The sequence below is a fragment of the Stegodyphus dumicola genome, chromosome 5 (genome assembly GCF_044657685.1).
Source record: "Stegodyphus dumicola isolate Sdum_Otavi_A_Nest chromosome 5, ASM4465768v1".
Taxonomy (NCBI): domain Eukaryota; kingdom Metazoa; phylum Arthropoda; class Arachnida; order Araneae; family Eresidae; genus Stegodyphus; species Stegodyphus dumicola.
In genome coordinates this window covers 166166865-166190730 of record NC_140772.1, presented here as the reverse complement: position 1 = coordinate 166190730, position 23866 = coordinate 166166865, and the positions used below count along the sequence as shown (strand labels likewise).

At 30.6% G+C, this 23866-nt stretch overlaps 1 protein-coding gene across 7 annotated transcripts in view; it reads right to left on the bottom strand.

Moving 5' to 3' along the window:
• Positions 1-23641, bottom strand: part of LOC118191911 (cysteine protease ATG4B-like) — a 115533-nt gene extending 91892 nt beyond the window's left edge. For 2 of the 7 annotated variants that reach the window (XM_035362773.2, XM_035362774.2), the window contains exons 1-3: positions 23395-23633; positions 21251-21337; positions 1167-1265 (exon numbers count right to left, since the gene is read on the bottom strand). In XM_035362773.2, the coding sequence (XP_035218664.1) occupies positions 1167-1265; positions 21251-21284 (133 nt within the window). In that variant the 5' untranslated portion in view covers positions 21285-21337; positions 23395-23633. Of the gene's footprint in view, positions 1-1166; positions 1266-21250; positions 21338-23036; positions 23361-23394 lie in introns of those variants that run through there. The other 5 variants (XM_035362770.2, XM_035362769.2, XM_035362771.2 and 2 more) reach the window with 5 other exon arrangements.
• Positions 23642-23866: the final 225 nt, after the last annotated feature.

Here is a 23866-nt window from a genome sequence, read left to right as displayed (position 1 = left end):
AGCGTGAAATTGATAAACAGATTTCGGAGTAGTTAGAGAAACAAAGGATATGCATTTATCCATTTTTTGCAGCAATTCTACATTTTGTTTGATGGACATCGAAACATACTTTCGGTTTGTAGATCCTTTGGCAGCTCCAGAATCGGAAATTCTTTTTGACATAATCGAAAGTTCAAGCTTTCTTTTATAAAATTGCTTTAACAGTCTGCAAAAAATAATAAGCAGGATCCAATTAGAAGATTAAGGAACAACGTAATCTGCAACATTAACTGAAATAGATAATTAGATAATTTTAGCTTAGCTTATACCGTCCGTTATACATTAAATGCGCATGCGTAAACATATTATGCGCATGCGTAAACGCATTATGTGCATGCATAAAAGTATTACACGCATTATGCATTGACGCATGCACAGAAAGTTTGTAACTTTGAGGTCCGGATTATGGGTGTCTGGATTAACGACTTTTGACTGTATTATTAATCAGTAACCTTCTTAGGATTCCCAACTTTACAAAGCAACAAAAAAGAAGAAAAGATGTTTTGGGCAATCTTTTTCTGAGTTACATCTTTTTCTTAATTTATAAAATGTATGAAAGAGTACAAAAATTTGCTTCACTTGGGGCACTCAAAAGTCTAGATCTAGCCCTGGATGTTGGCAGGTGCATCGTTTCTGATACTTATGGAACTAATTATTTATATAAAACTTAGGTTTTAATTAAATGTGAATAAAGTTATTACTTTAAACAGATCATGCCAAGTTGCATACATAGTTCTGGTGCAAAGAATTTCTTAAGCAAACATTTCCCCACTGATCCAAAAAAGATAAAAAGTAGCTGATTTAGGTAATAATTACACAATTACATAAAATATACTCTCATGTCAACTATTAAAAATTTCCACCCAAAAAGGCTACTGTCCTAGGGCTATAATCCATTTAACCCTGTAGTTAGAATGGTCTAGATGAGGACAGAATATGGCCCACCAGTTCTACCACTGATCTATATCATTCCAACAAGCACTTTCGAACAGTGTAAAACTGGTCATAACGTTTTGGCTAATTGATGTATATGAAGCACTAAAATTATACTTATTTGAACAAAGATTACTGAGCAACTAACATGAAATGAACTTCTGAAATAATATATAATGCAATTAATAAATTACCATGCAGTGCATTATATTTTTTCCCAAGAATCCAAACAAAATCCAAAGTAAATGGGAAATCTTTGAATTCTTTCTTTAAAAGTTCAACAGATGTTTCTCCTGAAATAAAAATCACAATTCTGAATCAAATCAAATATGATATTAGCTAAGTAACCTTAAAATTTATAACTTGACTATGGAACTGATGAAAGTAATCATCTGAAAACATTGCTTATATGGTATGGTTGTAAGTTTAGAAGATTTGGGGGGGGAGGGATTTTTAGGGGACAATAAAGATTGTGATATACAAAGTGTAAATTGGTTTTTTGCAAAACTTTCTAGAGTCTCCAGAAAAAAAGGGCACAATGGGAGGTCTTAGTCAGAAGTAACCAGTTAAAAAAATGGCATTGTTTTTAAATTGTTTGTACCAAAAGAGAAAAATCCAAAATGGCTAAATGACTATGTCTTTTATCTCTATCTGGCTCAAAAGCAGAGGAAATATGAAAAAATTTGTTAGTAAAAGTCATCATTCTTCATGCAATTGAGCTATAAATACATCTTTAAGAAATGAAATAAGCCCTTTTGTTTATTAACAGGACAGCTGGTCAAAATCTCTAGAATCAGTAATTTAGTAAATCATTCTTATTGAAGAAAGTCATTGCTGTTGCAAATTCTTTTTATTCTAAGTAGTTGGATAGTAATTGTATTTATAATGATTCTTTTAAAGATGTTAGAATTCTAATTCGTGAGTTTTAGATTGTAAAACTTGAAATCTCTTCTTTTATCATAATTTTTTTAATTTTTGTAATTTAGTATATGTAGATCAAGGTAGATGATGTCTTTATGCTGTAGGCTAGTATTGTTAAGTCAAGTAGGACAGATATTGGCACGCTTGATTTGATTAAAGTTATGCTGCTCTAAATCAAGTGATAATTGAAATTTATATTCTTGTGTGAAAAGGGATAGATTACAGAATGCTGAAGAACTACTAGAACCCATAAGAATTCTGTGTATTTGCTTAAAAAATGTATTATTAAATTTGAGATAATCATTAACTAAGACACTTCTTAGGAAAAGCTTTCTTCTCTGGAGACAATTCTAAGAATTTGCATAAACAAATCAGGGAGTGTAAGCATTAAGTTTTTTAGTAAAAAGATAGAAAATTTCTTTCAAAAAGTTTCTTGTACCATTTGCAATGAATCCGAATTTTACTGGAGTTTTGTGAAATTCAAGAAGTGCATAGAGATTTGAAAACTTATTAAATTAGTTGTTGGGACAAATTTTAAGTCTTCTATTTAAAGCGCTGAACTTTTTTTGAAGGATTATATCATTGGTATTGATATGCTGATAAGTGTTGGTACTGTGGAGTTCTTGCAAAATTAAATTGTAGTAGAATTTTTTACAGAATATACGGAAGTTATTACTAGCTATGTCTATTTTATTAATAATAAATTTATCTCTCAGCTTTTGAATTTTAACTTCTAGAGCCTTTTTATTGTGAATTTGTTGAAAGAGGGGCAAGTTGCTGATCCATTTGACAAAATCTTTTATCAAAGCATTTTTCCATTCCAAAAAGGTAGTTATTAGCAAGTTTGTAGGGTAACTAGCATAAACTATGAAGGTATTTAAATCATTACTAAATTGCTGTATGCTAAATTTTTTGGTATTTTTTTTTGGGGGGGGAAGGTTAAATATGGAATTTAGTACCAAGCTGTATTAAATTTCTTAATTCTTGATCCTGTACAATCTTTAAATTTCCTGTGACGATGTGTTGGTGAAAAGGATCCACATAAGTACTGTATTCTGATAGTTTGCACTCTCAGCTATTTTGAGCTATAATTTCATGGTGGTTGGTGATCATATTTCTGAGTGTTTTAATGAATTTGTAATAAGGGATCACTTTGAAGTGCTTAGTAGGCAAAAGATTTTGATGCTTGATAAAAGTCTGATTAATTTTGATTCCATCATAGTATGGGTGCTTGAAATGAATAGTACAAAATATCTTTTTGTGGAGAAAACTACTTTTTTTTCAATTTATAATTGCAAAAGTCAAGTATTAGATCTTTAGCAATCCAGTATTCAGTGTAATTGTCCTTAACAAAGTTGAGAATTTTCCATAATGTATTGTTTTTTAATGTATAATGCAAATTTATTACTTTCTTTGGTGAAGGACTTTTCATGAAAGAATTCAGTAAACTTTTTAATTACGTTGTCTATTTCCTTTATGGGAAAAAAAGCGTCTAATTTATGAACTTCCTCCTCTTTTTTTACTAAAAATTCTATATTGCCCGTATATTGAGTCTTCTTTTTGGTAGATAGCAGTTTTGTTAAGATAAGAGCCAATAAGGGTAAAGTGATCTGTTCTGTAGAATGCAAATTGATTTTTTAAAGAGTCTTAACTTTGTGTTAGGAATAATATCCAAAATAGCTATTTCGATATTTTCAAAATTATGGTACTGAAAATGCTCCAGAATGGCGGTTTTGTTGTTTTCATTGAAATTTCCTAAACGGAAATTTTTAAACTTTTTTAGTTTTGTCATTAATTCTCAGACTGAGGAAGTTTCTAGTCTGTCCAATGTAAATTAGATTACATTCTTTTCATGTGATTTGTTAAATACAGTTAAAGGTCTTTCAGAGTGTCTGTTGATGTTTTTCTTTGGTAGGTAAAAGCATCGCATTTAATCTACATGTTTTATAAAGCAAATTGTTTCATTCTATATTTTGAATACTTTTTAACTGAGCTCGCTATAATTGTAAAGAGGAAGCTAGCCTACTTTACAGTGTATTTTTTGGAAGGAAAAACTCACCTTTTGCAGAAAATGAAAATAAGAAAAACCCCCAAATAACTTTACAGCTAAAGATGGGGTAAAAAAAACCTAGTAAAGAATGTGAAATTTAGCAAGAAAAAAAATTTTTTTGCACTTAAAGCTGCTAAAAAGAGACTATTCAAGATATAAAAAGTAGTCAAAAGGTGTCTTTAAAAAAACAAAAAAGCTAATTAGACATAAAATTAGCACTATCAGCTGCTAAATTTTAAAAAAATAAATTCAAAATAGTATAGAATTTAAAACCCAACTAATGCCACTTAAATATTTGAAAGCATCCTTTTTTTTTTTTTTTTTTTTTTCCTTGAAACATATTGTAAAAGTGAAATATAAAAAAAGGCAAGTGATAAACTAAATACATTATTACTGGAAACATGGAAAAATTACAGTAACAAAAATGTTTGTTAATCTCCTCTGTTTAAAGCTTCAAACAGAATTTATCAAGGGGAAAATGTTTTGAAGCTTCAAACCAAGCTGATCAACTAGAAAATGTTAACATGTTTTGTCCTAATGAACTCAATGAGACTTTAAACAGTTTAAATTGATTTAACATTAAACAAAGGAGTAAATTCATTAATGAATGAATTAATTGTTAATTTATTTAACATTAAACAGAGGAGATTATTAACATTAAACTTATTTATTTACATTAAACAGAAGAGGATTTAACATTAAGCAAAGGAGATCATCAACATTAAACAGATGACTCATTAAACAGAGCAGATTAACAAAACTTTTTGTTACTCTAATTTTCCCATGTTTTCAGTAGTAATGCATTTAGTTTATCACTTGCCTTTTCTTATGTATTTTACGTTTACAACATGTTTCAGGAAAAAGATAGGATTCTTTCAAATATTTAAGTGACTTTAGTTGGGTTTTAAATTCTACACTATTCTGAGTATATATATATATGAATAACATGGAATATATGAGATTTATATATATGTGAATATATATATATCAATATAAAAGTCTTCACTAATACTTCTCACTTTCACTAAAAATACTTGTATTTCTCAAGAAAATTTTCAGAAAAAAATTAATTTTCCATGTTTTTGTTCTTCAGAGGTTTTTTCATCTAATCTTCATACAGTTACTAATTTAGAAGACAAACAACAAAAATCAGCGTTATATTTACAAAATTTTCACAGGACTAGTTTCGATGGTTTTACCGAACCACCACCCTCAGCTGCAAAACCGCAAATGAACAAGATACGAAAAAATGATTAGATATGATAAGAAAGCCTGGACAAGAATAAGCAAGTGGCACCATCTGTTGGTGAAACCAGAACTAAAACGTAATTTCTTTAAAGGCCGAAGGCAAATTTGGATTGGAATTAGGATCATTAACTAGAACAGAAAGATTTTTATGAATGTGAAATGCCTCTAGAAAATCCAGTTCTCCAATGGAATATGTTTTTCGAATAATTTTGGCAGCAGAAAAATTGAAAGTGTGATTTTCGGACCAACAATGTTGCGCAACAGAAGACTTCTGTGTTTCCTTTTTTCTAGCATATGCCTCATGTTCCTTGACGCGAAATTTTAAGGCTCTCTTAGTTTGGCCAATGTAAATTAAACCACACTGGCAAGGAATTCTATAAATACCCCAGGAATTCATATCCGGAATGGGTTCCTTAAGTATGGAACTCGGAATTTTATTGATGGGAGAATAAACAACCCGAAAGTTAAATTTCTGCAAAATATGTGCAACTTTATAGCTAATTGATGGAAAGAAGGGAATGACAACAGAATTTTTATAATCTCCTAAAACAAGAGTGTGCCTTTTAGTGTGTTGAGATGAGAATTTTTTAACTGCTTGATTAATAATGTTGGGTGAAAAGCCCCTGTCAATAGCTATTGCTTTTAAATAATTTAGTTCTTCATCAAGGGTTAGTTTGGAGGAGCAAACTTGAAGAGCACAGAAAACATAGAAATAAAATGAAGCCATTTTGTGATTGCATGAGTTTCGGTAAGTACTTTTTTGCAATTTTCAAGTTATGTTTATGTTTTGTATATTTGGATATTGTGCTTTGCTTGTATGATTTCATGCATTTTGCTTACAAACGTTTTGTGTTCTATTCATTTTAGTGAGGGATTTTTCTGCTGTTTTGTGTGTGCTTTATTATTGCTTAGTTAATTTAGTTTGATTTTCTGCATTGTTTATCATGCCCTCATCCGTTAATCGCTTCACTAAATTACGCCTGAAATGACAAAAATTCCTGAATCATCTTGACTTTTTACTTAAATGTAAATGTAAAAAATTGATCCTCAATTTTATTCAAATCAAATCTAATCAAACACCTTCGAGTCGCGTTTCAAGAATTCTGTTAAATTGCAAGCTTGCCTTACTTCGGTCCGTCATAATGGATACACATCAACAATTGTCCAAAATTGAACATGAACTCTATAAGCTTCATCTGGAACTCACTAAATCATATCCAAAATTCACTGCCCTTGAACAAAAATCTTGATCTAGAACGGAGAATGCAGTTAACTGTCATAAAAACACCCTTGCAGTTAAATTCAAAAAACTCCTTTTACAGTCTTCCAGTTCAAGTAGTTCAAAAAATCTTCCCATTGTAAACATCAAGCCAATAGTTAATATTTCTAATGTTAGTCTTTCAGAAGAACAAGAGAGAATTCTAAAATATAATTTTAACTTCTCACAAACCTGTAAACGCTCGATTCCAAAGATTTTGGTTCCTATCGAAAAAGCTTTTATGTTCAGTAAAGTTTCAGATTCACAGAAAGAAATGATTAGGCATCTTATCGCTCATAATGTGAAATTCAATAATAAACCTTTGAAACCAAATCTAACTGCGAGAAAAAGAGCTACAATGTGCAAAATTCATTCTAACTCGGATATTATCATTTCAAAGGCCGACAAAGGTGGCCAGATAGTCGTCATGGATAAGAACACTTACATCGATGGTGTCACTAAACTCTTAAACGAAGGACCATATAATCAGATCCCTAAAGATCCTTCACCTTCCGACTTGTCAAAAATAAAAACTGCGATCAAATCTTCACAAATCATTACAAGCAACTTAAAACATTCGCTTATCTAATCTGTTGCGAATTGTGCCAGATTATATGCTCTTCCCAAAATTCATAAAAGTGGTATTCCTTTCTGCCCTATTGTATCAAATTTAGGTACTGCCTCGTATCCTTTAACTAAATATTTAGTTTCTAGATTTTCCACTCTATTAGACAATAACATTTACACTATAAAAAATTCAATAGAGTTTGTAAAAAAGGTTAAAAACATTTCTCCTAGTAATTTACTCATGGTTTCTTTTGATGTAAAATCATTATTCACCAATGTCCCAGTGGAGGGTGCATTAAGATGTCTAGAAACCAGACTTCGCGAATTTCATTTCTCTTGCATCGAAATTGATGAGCTAATTTCTCTCACTCAACTCTGTTTGAAACAAACACATTTTGTTTTCCAAAATAAATATTACAAGCAAACTGAGGGATTAGCCATGAGAAGCCCCCTCAGTCCCATCCTGGCAGATATCTCCATGCATTATTATGAATCAAAATTGTTTGAAACTTTAAACTTCCCGGCATGGTTCCGCTACGTAGACGATACTTTTACCCTGTTGAAAGGTAATAAAGATGATTTAAATAAAGTTCTTTCAACAATGAATTTTATTGATCCTGCTATTCAGTTCACTTTTGAACTTGAGACTTGCAATTCTCTTCCGTTTCTCGAAATTCTGGTCACACGTAACACATCCAACTTCAGTACTACGGTTTACCGTAAACCTTCATCGGTTTGCCTTCCACCACACTTTAAATCATGTCATCTGACTAAACAAAAGTTAGCATCATTTTATTCCTATGTTTTCCGTGCTCTTCAAGTTTGCTCCTCCAAACTAGCCCTTGATGAAGAACTAAATTATTTAAAAGCAATAGCTATTGACAGGGGCTTTTCACCCAACATTATTAATCAAGCAGTTAAAAAATTCTCATCTCAACACACTAAAAGGCACACTCTTGTTTTAGGAGATTATAAAAATTCTGTTGTCATTCCCTTCTTTCCATCAATTAGCTATAAAGTTGCACATATTTTGCAGAAATTTAACTTTCGGGTTGTTTATTCTCCTATAAATAAAATTCCGAGTTCCATACTTAAGGACGCCATTCTGGATATGAATTCCTGGGGTATTTATAGGATTCCTTGCCAGTGTAGTTTAATTTACATTGGCCAAACTAAGAGAGCCTTAAAATTTCGCGTCAAGGAACATGAGGCATATGCTAGAAAAAAGGAAACACAGAAGTCTTCTGTTGCGCAACATTGTTGGTCCGAAAATCACACTTTCAATTTTTCTGCTGCCAAAATTATTCAAAAAACATCTTCCATTGGAGAACTGGATTTTCTTCTCTCATCTCACATTCATAAAAATCTTTCTGTTCTAGTTAATGATCCTAATTCCAATCCAAATTTGCCTTCGGCCTTTAAAGAAATTATGTTTTAGTTCTGGTTTCACCAACAGATGGCACCACTTGCTTATTCTTGTCCAGGCTTTCTTAGTTTATCTAATCATTTTTTTGTATCTTGTTCATTTGTGGTTTTGCAGCTGAGGATGGTGGTTCGGTAAAACCATCGAAACTAGTCCTGTGAAAATTTTGTAAATATAACGCTGATTTTTGTTGTTTGTCTAATAAATTAGTATTTATTCGGCCTGTTATTGTGTCTTTATTATAGAAGCCCCAAACAGGCTTTCTTTTTACTTCATACAGTTATTCTAAATAGAACCACAATTGAAATTTGAAGTTCGTTGTCAGTAACAATAACAAACTTGGTTAGCTATGGCAGAAACCGGAGAAAAGTGATATGTAATATGAAGTCGACAGGCCTACTGCTGGGCACCACAGTTTTACAGGCTTACTCTAAAAACGAATTCTGATAAAAGAGCTTAAAAGATTACTTTCCAAAAACCAAACAAGTATCAAATTTTGAAATCCTGTGTGCCCACGTTTTTCTGAAATAACAAATAGTTTTGAAGTCATTCAAACAATGTTTAACTTACAACTAATTAAAAGAGAACAATTACATAAATAGCCATTAAATTCATTGGTACCTGTCACTTTTATTTCATTCATAAGAAATCATTTTTGATTCAATATAATGACAATCACTAATTTACCATCAAAAGAAAATGAATCTACTGTGTCCATGAAAAGGGTATTTGAAACTATGATCATTACAAATTTTCAAAAATAGGCAAGAAATGAAATTATATACCACAGTAGAAGCCATGTAAAGATGTAATATGAAAAACTATTAGAAAAAAGAGGCCTCAAAACTGGCAGCTGATTTGTTCTTTCAAAAATCACATTTGTAACAGCAATATGTTAAATTTCAAAAAACTTTGTACACTGATAAATGGAAACCTCAGTAACCAAATATATAAAGATGTCATCCAGAGTTGCATTTATGTGCAGGTATAATAAATGAAGCATTTATCTAATGAGATGATATGCCCAATATTATTAACAACAAAGGTTTGCCAAGCTTGTACTTCCAGTTAGTTTGTGAGAAGGCTGATCTTGTACATTGAAAAAGAATGATATTTATTAAAATTAGATGGTAAATAACTGCAATAAAGTATTAATTATGAACACTTTGACCACAAAGGTAAATTTCATCACAAGACTTGGCAGTTTTTTAAAATTCTGTAAAGTCACCAAAACAGCTCTGCATTAACCAATAGTATAGTTTTATATGTATATATATGCTTTCAGTTATCCATTCACATCAACTTTGGGATTAAATTTTTAATATCTTGTAAATCTGAGTAAGTAGAATCATTTTCAATCTTTTGCATATTGCTTACAATTTATAACAGATGCAATTAATTTCAGCTTCATCAAAATTTGTAAATGAAAATAACTGCATAATTAAAATTCTGAATGTACTTATGCTTTTATTATCTTACATTTTTATGTTGCAAGCAACCAACTGGACGCTCAAATCATTACATTTTGAAATTTTGGAAAAACACTAAATATCACTACATCTTCAAAAACCCTCATAATTTACATTTTTTTTATTATTTACTTATCTACAGCAATTTAGTAACTAATTTTTTTATCACTGCTTATTTTTAGATGAGGAGATTCATACATTTTTTTTGCCAAAAATACTGTTAATTGAAGATTGGCAGACCTCTGCTGTATGCTCAAATATAGGGATAAATATAGAACACTATCTCTGGAAAGGCAGCATTATACACTTAGCTCTATAATACAACCTATCAGAACACAACATATTCAGATTATTTCAAGAACATAGGTTAGTGCTTTTATCTCCACTTTCAATATAAGGAGGTTTACTGGTTTAAAACAGCAGTGGTATTTTGTATCACAAAACGCATTACAAACATTTTGAAACATTGCTACTATGCATGTCTTACACTTAATCTTTTAATTGTACACTGCGGGGGGGGAAAAAAAAAAAAAAGAACAGTTCTATATCTCCCGTTCTACTTGGCCGATTGACAAAATTCAAACTGTGTTTTTCATGTCTCGAAAGCATGACTTAGATTTATATATAACACTATTCTAACATAGGTATTTTGACACTTTTTCTGAAATAACATACCATTTTTTTCCCCATTTCGATTCTATGACTCAAATTATGCCCGACTGCCAAGTTTTGTCAAAATTGTACAAGTAGTTTTAAAAAAATTGTTCTAAAAATTTTAGCTCCTAAATGTTAATTGAATTTGGCATACATTTATTAATATCTCTTTTTTTATTAAACTTTTTTGGTTTTTCCTATTACATTTCAAAATTTAGGTTCACTCTAAAAAACATTCACCCATTTTTTTGCATTTTATTTTTAAATTTTCGATTTTTAATTAATTGAAAAAAATTTTTATAACCTATAAAATTTTTACCATCATCTTAAAGTAGGTGAAGTTCTAAGCATACCTACAAAAAATTAGAGTTTTTTATTCAAAATTTTCTAAGATACACACAAATTTAGATATTTTCACATTTTAAAGTTTGGTGTCCTTTTTTGAGCAATAATAACGCCAAATGTGGTTTATGGATTTTTGTTACAGTAAATTGCCATAGCTCTTTTTAACCTTAAATTCAAATAAATTTTTACGGAGAATTAATTATATGAAATGCTTTCCCTCAATGATGCATAATAAATATTTATCAATACTATATGAAAAGCTATTTTTAAAAAAAATTATAATGATATTATTCAAATTTTTAACTTTTTTAAAATTTCTTTCGTTCTTCCTTTTTTTTTAAATATTTGTAAGAGCAAATTTTTACCTTCGCTGTGTTATCGTCTCCTACTTTACTTTGACTTCATTTAAACGGAATTGTCTAAAACTGAGAAAGTTCGTTTGATGTTCACAGGGTTCATAGCCACATTTTAGCTAAAAACATAAGCACCTATAAGCACTTTTCAAGCACATTTTTTGAAAAAAAAAAATAAGCACCTGTCTAATTACATCATACACAACTGCATAACCTTAAAAATTAGACTTGTAATTTAAAATATGAGAAATGAAGTACTTATTAAGAGAGAATAAGGATTACCTCAACCATGGAAAATAATTTTTTTTTTTTTTTTTTTTTTTTTAATTTTAAATAATAGTTCAATTTACAGATCTAGTTTACAATGAGAGAGAAAAAACTATGAAGAACTAAACTATATTACAAGATTTAATGATGAAATTTCAATTCAAAATAGAGAAAATAAATAATAAGGCATATTTATTGTATTCGCTTGGAACCTAATAATAAATACAATTTATTTTTTTCACTCATATTGATATTTAAATAATTTAAATCTAAATTCTGAACATTTTCTGAATTTTCATTGTATATCAGTTTTCTCTTAACAGATATTGCAAGCAAAGTAATTTAAGTAAAAAAGAGGCACATTTCTGAAATCAGAAGACAGAAATTTGCTTCATGCAGTCATCTTTAAAAGTAAAAGCTTAACTAACCCGCATACTTGGAAATTGGCGAATATTCGGACAGTCGAGCATAACTTGAAAGAGCGGGGGGGGGGGAGGGGTAGACTGTAGCCGCTCTTTAGATTTTTCCGCTAAATAAATGCTTTTGACATTTCAATGTGTGCATCATATAAAAATAAACCAACGGAACTAAAAAATATTCTGCTTAGCAAGCACAGTAAAACTCTTTTAAGTGTTCATAAACAAATCTCGGACTGAACAACAAATTAATTATCTCTGTAAAATATCGCAAACGTTATTGTGCAATACGTGCGCCATAATTCTTCCCTACGTGATATTACGCAATCGGAATCAACAACTCCCGGTAGGGGAAGAATAAAGAACTAAATAACTGGGGTGTTTTTCATTCTAATTTTCAATGAACGGCGTTAAATTTCGGGAATAGAATCATTCTTCGCTTGGGTTGGTAGACTGCAGAACTTTTAGTCCTATTCAATCCAGATTGGAAAGTGACCCCCCCCCCAAAAAAAATAAGGTCCGTTGCTTGTTTTGCAGCGAACTGTAAGAGTTTCAATATTCAACATTTTGCGGAGAAAGGGGAGACCTCCCAACCTTCGGACTGTAGAATGTATTGGCCAAAAAAATGAAATTATTTTGACTATTCAATTACTTTCCCTTTATTTAAACCATTCCGAATTTTATTCCTTAGAAAGCTAATCTGTGTTAAAACACAACCATTTTTGGAAGTTTACTATACTTCAGCAGTTACTGCAACTATGTTATTATAAACATTCATACATATGCTCATAATATAAGCATAACGATCATAATAAACACGAATATGAACTGATCAAGCAGAACGAGAATGCAAATTTTTAACATCTTGATAGAAATTCACACATGTGTAGTATTGGGTGGGAGGAAAAGAATGTCGAATGTAGCGGAATTTTCTACTGCTTTCGCAATTCTTTGACCAATAGAACGACGGGCACCTGTCTGTACTCTTCGTGCACACCAAAGGTTATGTTAACGAAGAGAAAGGGGGAAAAGCTATTTCCGGGAGTATGACCGTCACCACTGGTGGTGACGGTATGACTCACCATCTGAAATTCCATTATTAGGAAGAAAAGTTGTTTATTTAGTTTCGGCTTTGGTACGGGGAAAAAATAGCGCGTTTATTTTTAAAAAAAGCACTAAAAGCAAAAAAATAAGGGCTTTAAAGAAAAAGTAAGCACCTATAAGGGCCTTTATATTTTATTTTCAAATATAAGGACTTATAAGCACTTATAAGGACTGCTACTAACCCTGGTTTATTTTCAGAATGTTGCTAGAAAACAGGACGGTGATAGTTTGGGTCATGTCGCAGCTTTAAAAAATATATATATAAGTATAAATTTTTACATTAACCCTCTTCGAAAGAATGTTTTAAGTAGCTAATTTTTGCTCGTGTTACAGATTGTATAAAAAACATGATCTTTAATATCATTTAGATTGTATGTAGGTGATATAATAATTGGGTCAATCAGTGGTTCAGAATAAACACTGCTGGCCTGTTTTATTTCTTTGTCATTTAGCAAAATATCTTTTAATTAAAATATTTATTATTTGGACTTCGCTTTAAACTTTATTTATAGTTAAAATGCCTAAAAAATTAAAAACTGTTTTCAGCTGAAACGCAATTGATGTAATTGACATTTTAAAAAATTTGACAACACATAATTTATGGAAGTCTAATAATTGAAAAATCTTAATTTTCTTGTGTGAGCACTGAAAATAAATGTAGAAGGAAAGAAGAAAATTAAGGAGAAAAGTCAGCAAAATTTGAAGGGGAATTTGGCTGTCAGAAATACTAAGGTATTTTGAAAAGTTGGATGCTTTTGAATATACTTTTAGAATGCTTCAAGGAATTTGGGTGTTCAAAGAGAAAACACTTGGACGTGTACACCAAAAAATACCATCAATTGAGCTTGTGCTAACAAAAAAGACAAAAACGATATCATTGCAAATTTTTGCAGATTAAAGTGAAGAGCGACTGGTTTTCGACTATATGTTTGTATAAATTTAAATTAATTTATAGAACATCATATCATCATAATAAAAGAATCCCATGATTTCTTAGTCGAATTATTTGAATATTCAGGAGTTTATCCAGTGATGTATGTGGATGTCACCTAAAGACGTTTTCCCTCTTGATGAAACCAGTCTTTCCTTTCATCTCATGCCTTCAAAATGCTTAGCCTCTAAAGACTGATAAAGGCTCTGACCAAATACTGATGAAATGGATTGAATTGGATTATTAAGTTACAGCAAAGCAGGTCTATCTGCCTTAAAGGAGGGATGCCTTTGTAAAGAACTTTCTAAGGGAAACCAGCTGGTATACATGTTACAATGAGAAAAACCACGAAAACAGCAATGCAACCAGCCCATTCATAGGGATTCAAACTTCGGAGTGAACTACCAGTGTTCAGCAACCTTACCGCTCGGGCGTTTGTGGGCCTTTATGAAATGGAAGGCAATAACTTTATTTAAAATGAATGTCAGAAATACCAAGATGTTTCAAAAAGTTGGATGCTTTTTGATATACCTGCAGAATACCTGAAGAAAAAGAGCAAGCCATTAAGGGGGAAAAAATAAATTTTTGCATAAAATTAAGTATATTTTTTAATTTAAAACTTTTTAAACTTATGATATTTGATTCTTGCGATCTCAAAAATAAAATATTTAACTAAAATATGAATAACATTTTAAGAAACGAAATGTATAATGATAAAATTGTGTAAAGCAATGAGCACAATGTTAAAGCTATATAATATATTTCTCCTGCCTTCTTAGATTCATGGTGTAGTTGTTATCACACTCAGCGCATAATTGAGAGGTCCACGGTTCGATACCCGGTGAAGGCGTTTCTTAATTTTTCATCTCTTCGGCTTTCTCCCCAAAAATCCTAATGTCTCTACACTGGCGGCTGAACTGAAAGAGTGTTGGATGGTGATTCTCTTGTGTTTTCCTTGTCTCGAAAGCACGACTTAAGATATATATTATATTTATATATAGCATCTAACAGGTTCTAACAGGTACTTTGACACAAAATTGGACCTTTTTCTTAAATGACATACCAATTTTTTTCCATATTTCTATTCTACGACTAAATTATGCCTAGATATTACATTTTGTAAATTTTGGTGAGAAATTTATGGAGAAATTTAAAAATTTATCTTGGTGCATTTTTTTCAGTTTGCGCCAAGAATAGTTCACTTGGGGGAACTTCTTAATTTATAGAAACATATTTTCCTTTCCTTTTTTTTTTTTCATTGTCCTTGAGCAAAAAAAAATCATCTTTCATAATTTCGAATAATTTTAACAAGTGCGCAATAAATGTCAATTCGCATTATCTTAAGAAATTTTGAATAATAAACTCTAATTTTTTGCAAGTTTATGCTTAGAAATACATCTATTTAAAGATGATAGCAAAAATTGTATAGGTTATAATTCAGATTTTTTTCGAAAAATTTATAAAAATTATTTAAAAATACGAAATTTAAAAATAAATCATAAAAAATTGGCAAATTTTATTTGGAATGAACCTAAATTTTGAAATATGAAAGGAAGATCAAATAAGGTTAATAAAAGAAGAGACTTTAATAAATATATTTCAAATTCAATTAATATTGAGGAGCTAATTTTTTAAAAACTAGTTGTATAGTTCTTACAAAACTTAGCAGTTTGCCATAATTTGAGTCGTAGAATCAAAGTATGGAAAAAATTTTCATGTTATAAGGTATTTCTCCCACCTTCTTGGCATGCCTTCGTGGTGTGGTGGTCTGCATGCTGGGCGCATATTCCAGTGGTCCACGGTTCGATTTTAGGTGAAGGCGTTGCTAATTTTTCATCTTGCCTGCTTCCAAAAAATATCTAATGTCTCTACAGTGGCACCCAAACTAAAAGTGTGGTGGATGGTGGTTCTCCTCACCCAGGATTTGGCGATTGGGTCCCCTAAAAAGCCTAGTCGCCTTTTAAAAAGGGGAGTATATAAGGTACAGTACAAAGTCCGTAATCCAGACGTCCATTATCCGGAATGATCTATAATCTGAACGTAAAAGCCACAAACTTATGCATGCATGTAAAGCGTTTATGCATGCGTGTTTGATGCGCGCAAAGCCAGTAAAGCGTTTACCCATGCACGCTTCCGATAATGAAGAAAGTTACATTGAAAGAAATGTTTAATAAAGTAAAAAAATAAATATTAAGCTTTTTTTTTTTTCGTAAATTTTGATATCCTTTAGATCATAATTGCTCTTTATTTCATATATTACGGCTTCATATTTTTAATTGTATAATTTCTGCATACCATCTTACCAGATTTAAATTGATGATCTATATACCAGAAAAAACCCTAATCCGGAATCGCCGAAGTCTCGCCGAGTTCAGATTACGGGCTTTGTAGTGTATTTCTCCCACTTCTTAGCGACTCTTCGTGGCGTAGTGGTCAGCACACTCAGCATGTAATCAGTGAAGGCATTGCTAATTTTTCATCTCCTTGGCTTCCAAATAATACCTTATGTCTCTACAGCTATTTAAAGTAATACAGTCAAAAGTCTTTAATCTGGACTCGTCGGGACTTCGGCGATTCCGGATTTTCGATTTTTCCAGATTATAGATCATCAGTTTAAATCTGGTAAGATGGAATGCAGAAATTATAAAATTAAAAATATGAAACCGTAATTTATGAAATAAAGAACAATTATGATCTAAAGGGTATCAAAATTTACAAAAAAAAAGCTTATTATTTATTTCTTTACTTTATTAAATATTTCTTTTAATGTAAGTTGTTTCATTTTATGTAATAATACTTTCTCTTTAATTCTATAAACAGACGTGATTTCTTGTTCAGTTACAAAGTTCCGCTGTTCAAGTCCTATAATTGCTGCGTCGAGAATACCGACTAATTTGTCAATCGAAATTTTTTCGTTTTCAATAACCTCTGTGTCACTTTCTTCACTATCGGAAGCGAATTATAATGACGAGGAATTTGATTTAAATCATATCAAAGACGGAGTAAATCGAGATGAAATACTACATTTAGTAAGGAATTGTAAGCCAAATAAAATAAAAACATCTGCCCTGAAGATAAGGATAGTGCTGACAGATTAACTTCCAATTCATTGTGCACCGCGATGTCCCCCCCCCCCCGCAGAGCAGCGTGAAATTGCTAAACAGATTTCAGAATGGTTATAGAAACAAAGGATATGCCTTTATCCATTTTTGCAGCAATTCCACTTTTTGTTTGATGTACATCGAAACATGCTTTCGCTTTGTAGATTCTTTGGCAGCTCCAGAATCCGAAATTCTTTTTGACATAATCGAAAGTTCAAGCTTACTTTTATAAAACTGCTCTATAATAAGCCAGATCCAATTCGAAGATTAAGGAACAACGCAATCTGTAACCTTAACTGAAATAGATAATTAGATAATTTTAGCTTAGCTTATACTGTCCGTTATACATTAAACGCATTAGCGTAAACGTAAACGCATATGCACATGCGTGTGCGCATGTGCATATGCGTTTTTACATTAAAAGAAACTAATTGAAAAAAATAAAGTATTACTATCATGCATAAACGCCTATACGCATGCATGAACCCATTATGCGTTGACACATGCGCAGAAAGTTTGTAGCTTTGAGGTCCGAATTAAAAAATCATTCCGGATTATGGTTGTGCAGATTAACAACTTTTGACTGTATATGCAAGTCATCCTAAATTAAAATGTCAGTTATACATCTTTCTCATTTAAATGTCTTTAAATGAGAAAGCATGTTAACTGTGCTTTACTGCATTTTCTCTTTTAATATATTTAGTTTTCAGATGCATCGTCTGTCTGGGACACAAAGTATTCTTCCGAAAGAAGCGCAATTGAAATAAATAAAATAAAATCCCGGAAAATTTATATTAATAAATATATTTAAAATGCTGAGTTCGAATGAATAAATAGAAAATTTTAAAACAATTATCTGAAGAGACAATGCAACACAAACAATTAAAATAAATGTCTAAAAATTAAAAAATTACCTAACATAATAACTATGACAAAAAAATATATTAAAGAAAACTAATTGAAAAAATAAAGGATGCACCTTTAATTAAAACTATGCAGTTCGAATGGGTAAATAGAATTTTTTTATTTTTTTTCCCCCTCCGAAAGAAACCATGCAACTCAAACAATTAAAAAAAATTCGAAAAACAAAAAATTACTTAAAATAGCAATTATAATTAAAAATATAATATAAAGAATATTATTTGAAGAAAGGAACGACTGTAACTTTTTTTCACTCACGGGAAAGGAAAACAGGTTGCCACATATTAAGAAGTTCGCTAAGTGAACTATTCTTGCCGCAAACTGAAAAAAATTGCCGACATAAATTTGTGGATTTCTCTGTAAATTTCGCACCAAATATTACAAAATTTTATATTTAGGCATAATTTGAGTCGTAGAATTGAAATATGGAAAAAAAATTGGTGTTATTTCAGAAAAAATCCGATTTCGTGTCAAAATAACTATGTTAGAATAGAGCTATATATAAATCTAATATATATTCTAAGTCGCGCTTTCAAGACAAGAAGATCGCAATTTGAATTTCGTCAACCGGCCCAGTAGATCGGGAGATATCGAACTGTCCCCTTTTTTTTTCACAGCGTATAACACTCTGTTTTTATGAGTTTTACTCACTGCAGTCACACATGCTCATTTTTGGACAAGTTAATTTTCTTAGTTCCTGCACACTAATTTTTTTAGCTCATAATTAGTAATTTTTTATGGTTAGTGACATATTTATTTCTAATTAGTATTTGCTCATGCTTTTACAGTAATTTATGCAAAAAAGATATATGTTGCTTTTGTCAGCATGAAATAATTTAATAAAGCTAAACTTAGCAAATCTTTGCATGTTAATTTTCTAACTAATGCAATTTCTTGATTAAATTAATTTGGTAAAGATGTAATATGTGATTTGCTGCTTTTAGTCAGTTATTTCTCAGATAGCACCATGAAAATGCTATATTTAAATATGCAAATAAATACAAATAATTAAAAATATACAAATGAAAATAATTCGGTTGATCTTTACAATATGGTAACTGGTAGTTTGGCGACATTTTGGAGGCGATAAATGTTACTACCTGGGACTTTGGTAATAATGTGAGCAGTACTCAGTTCCCATTACGCATTATTTTGTGTGGGGGAAATGAGAGATCATGGGATATGTCATGTGATATTAATGGACGAATTACGGTTCTTTAATTGGAAAAGGGGGGAATTTGGACAAGTACCTGTGGATGTATATTATTTTGTATTAAGCTTCATTGTGTGTTGTGTGAAGTAGGGTTGAATAATTTTGGGATTGTATGGCGCTGTCTAAAGTTAATTGTAGATGTGTTAAAGAGAATTTTTTTTTATCAAATTCTATCAAATTCGGAAAAAAAAATCGTTCAGTAATTTTATTGAATCCATAATAAAAGTGTATCCACCATGTAAGGAAGATTCGGAAGAAGATTAGGTTAGTTAGACTTTGTTAAGAATGTGAGTAGTATTCAGTTCTGATTACGCATTATTTTGTGTGAGGGAAATGAGAGATCATGGGATATGTCATGTGATATTAATGGACGAATTAGTGTTCTTTAATTGGGAAAAAATCTGGCAATTTTGTATTTGGCTTTATTCTGTGTTGTGTGAAATAGTGTTTGTAAATTTTTGGAGCCCATGGCCGTAACTAAAGTGAATTCAAAATGGGTATTTAGTGGTATTGAAAACGATAGTAATAAATGTTTTTTAAGGTTGTGCGAGAGAGAAATAAAGATGTTTTATTATGTTATTTATTTTACCTGGTATCTTGCTTTGAAAGATAAGTATGATTTTAAAGATTCTGAAACAGAAGGAAGAAAAGTGTATCCGCCACATAATCAAGATTCTGAAGAAGATTAGGTAAGTTAGTTTTTTTAATTATTTGAGGATATTATTTTTATGCATTGTTGTAAATGTAAGGTGGAAAGGAATTTGGTATTATTGGGAAAATTGTTATTAGCAATGATTTAGTTTAAAGTAAATAGGATTGTAAGGTAATTTTTATTAATTTAATGCATGTGCTCATTTATATTTTAAGTAGTGTTTTTGAATTTAATTATATTTTAATGAAATGATAGTTATTTTGTGAATTTTATGTTTGTAGGAATTTGGTATACGTTTAAGTTGAAATAAACATGCATGGAAATAATTTAAATATTTGATATTAAGTATTTGTAATGCTTGAGGTATGAATTCGTTGGTGACGTGTATAATGAATGTAATAGATGATTTAGAGGTAAAAGTTTTTGGATATTCTATTTATTTTACATGTGGAAATGTTGATACTTGTAAAGGGTAAATACTTTTTCGCGATCATGTAATTTCATATATGTTCTTTTTACCGGGTTTAAAGATTGAGAAAATTGTCATGTATTTTCGTGAAATTTTTTTAATTTATGAGAAAAAAGCAGTGTACATGGATATAGTGAAGAGTGTGCGCAATGCCATTTTTGTGCAATTCTGGGATTTTTTTTAAGTAAAAATAAGTCGGCGTGTACATGGTTTATGTGTATGTGTTATTTTGAAAAATGCGTAAGGAGGATGGTATTGTGCAGTTTTTCCTAATTTTGCAGTGAATAGTTGTCATGATTAAGCAGTTTTGTTTGATAAAATTTCTAGCATAAGTGTAATTCGGCTAGTAGATTGTTGGAAGAAGTGTTCAGGAGATAAAAAGAAAAGAAACATGTCTTTACTTCGTGAAGACAAAATGGCGGCGGGGGAAAAAAAATAGAGGGTTGCTGTAGGAGAGTTGGTCGCCAAATTTTCGCCAAAAAATCGTTAAGTTACCATAATGTAAAGATAAACCAATAATTCCATTAATTAATTCCATAATACATTAAATTTTTACTCTATTAAATTTATATGTCAGCAGCTTCATAAAATAAATTCAATAGCTTTCATATTCAAAATTGAAACCTGCAATAAAATGGAGGAGGTTAAAAAGGAAAGTAATGGGGAAAAAAAAATGATTAAAACAACAACTAACTTTAGTGACACTGATCAAAAATACATAAACAACTAGAAGTGATAAATAGTATATTACTTCATTACCTTTAATTTTATGTCACTCTTACAATGTAATTTTAAGTTTCACAAAAATTTCAGAGTATTTTTAATTTTCATTTATCCTAAATTTCCTGATTTCTCATTTATAGAAACTAGTACCTGAGTAAATTTATTAGAATGATTAACTGAAAATACAGCTTACCATTTGCACTAGTAAAATAATTATAAAGTTCCATTAAGCTTTATAAAGTCAGGAAATCTTCTAAATTTCTTCATAAGAAATGTTTTTCTAAAATAGTAATTAAAATAACAATTACTTCAATGAACTATTGTTTAAAATTTCCATGCATAATAATATGAAAAACTTTTTTTTTTTTTTTTTTAGGTAACGTATATAAATTTCTTTCAGTATTTCGATTTTTAATAACTCTATAATACATATGTACTTATGAATCATTTCAAGCATAATGCATGAATATAAAAGATTTATTAATGCTAATAATAAACTATTTTATAATAATTTTAGATGGAAAAAAACATTTCTGTTCTGTATTTGCATATTTTAATGTGCTTTAAAGGATCAAAGTAACTATTTCCTACTTCAGCATGAGTCTTAAAATAAGGATTTGGTCAATTTTATATTTTGTAAAAACCTTAAACTTTTGCAATGTTCCACTTAAAAATGCATCTTCAAACAAAGATTTAGCTAACTTCTTTCGTAAATATACTCTGTAAACAGGTGCAAGAAGCAGACAAAACACCACAAATTCCCCGTTAGGCTGTGCAGGTATAATCCCACTGCACTAACTGTACAGTTCTACCTCGATTTCAATGAAGAACATCCCAAGAGGCAGATCCAAATGTCTCCTACTCCTCTTACCCTACCACAAACCACCAAAGAGGACTTGAAGTTTGAGAGTATTTTAAGAGTTCCTATGTTACACAAACACTGTACATTTATAAACATCTGTGCATTCTCCAAGATTCAAACACAGACCCAAAATTACAGCAGTTAACATTGCTAATCACTACAGCAATCAGAGCAGCAGCTTCTACAAACAATAAAATCTTAGGCTCTAGTGTAGAATTGGGTGCCCCTTTGATTGGCGACAATTTTTTTTTTTTTTTTTTTTTTTTGTGATGAAACCTGACTTCTGGTTACCACGATAGTTTTAACTTTGTTTTAGCTTTCCAATTTTATTTAAATGAAAATAGATTGATGTGTACATGGACATATTTAAAGAAGTGCACAATGCCTAGTTTGTGCTATTCTAGGATGTTTTTTTAAGTAAAAACAGATCGATGTGTAGATGGACACAGATCTTGTGCAATTCTTTGACTTCTTATTTTGGTTTTGTGTAGCTGCCATCTTGAAATTGTGCCTTCCTGGCGCCGATCTTCGCGTCAAAAAAGAATCTCCAATAAACAAGGGGCACCCAATTGTAAACTTTTACCAAATCTTATTAATTTCAAAATCAGACTTTTTTATATCTCACCCCTTCTGCAACCACGAGGCCGATTATTATTAGCCAGAAAGGTTGCAGCATACTTGCATATTACATTACATTTCACCCCTTCCAACACACATACAAACACAAAAAAAAAAAAAAATAAAAATAAAAAAAAAATGCAATCAGAAAGCTTTAGAGTGCAGTCCAATATCCTGAACAGTTTAAAATTTAACAAATTTAAAAGCGTAGGAATTATTTAATTGGAAAAAAACTGCTATCTAATCTTAGCATGCAGATTTCAGTTTCATACCTAAAACAATTTTAACCTAAGCAGTTACAATAGACCTAAGTTAAATTCTCTATATATTGCTGAAATGAGAGTACACCTACACTCATTTCAGCAATCAAAAGAATGCATTTAGAGAGACACTCAAGAAAAATAATAATAATTAGATTATAAAATAATATTAATAATATTTACTGGTACTTTAAAAGCCCCAGGAAATACAAGATAAAAATAAAAATATAAAAAATTACATTAAAATTTACTGATCGAGTATTACAAAAAGTAAATAAATTCTTGAACAAATTATATTTGAGAATCCATCAAAATACGGTGGTATGTGCATCAAAAGAAGCTATAAAAAGGTTTTTTTTTTAGAAAATACTTTGACTACTTAAGGTAAACTAAGCAATCCGTTTAAAATGCTTTTCCTAAATGTACAATTAAAAAATTTCATCTGAAAAAGTTCTTGAACATCGCCAAATAATTTTTAACATCTTTCCATCCTTTTCTAGTAATTATTTTTTGTTCAATGGAATCTACTATAAAACGAAAATAGTTAATTCATATGTAAACATTTTTTTCTTTTCTTTTTTTTTTTTTTTTACTTGCATTTAGTAACAGCTATTTCTTAACAGCAAGCAAGCGCTTTCGAATTGTTTACATTTTCTTAAGGATATCCCAAATCCTGAAAACTGTGCACATTAAAATTTATTCAGAAAGTAAGACATTACTAAACAAGAATGCACTTCCACACTTCTATGTAAAATAGAAACAATTTTGTTAATTGGGTTAAATTGCTACCCTTAATGCAATACGGTCGGTCTTCCTATTATTACAGACAGACAGACAGACAGACAAAGTAGACAGATGTCTTGTTTTGCACCCACTAAGTCTTTCTGCACCGATGGGCGAAAAATCAAACATAGGTGCGAAGGAAAGGTATATAGAAAGAGGGGCAATTTCGTATTTGAGGAGAGTAAAAAGGAACTTCGTACATCTTGTACGAGTTCAAAAGGCCAGGAAGAAAAGATGGGACAAAATAAAATTTAAAATAAATGGCCCAAAAATAATAGAGGGGAAA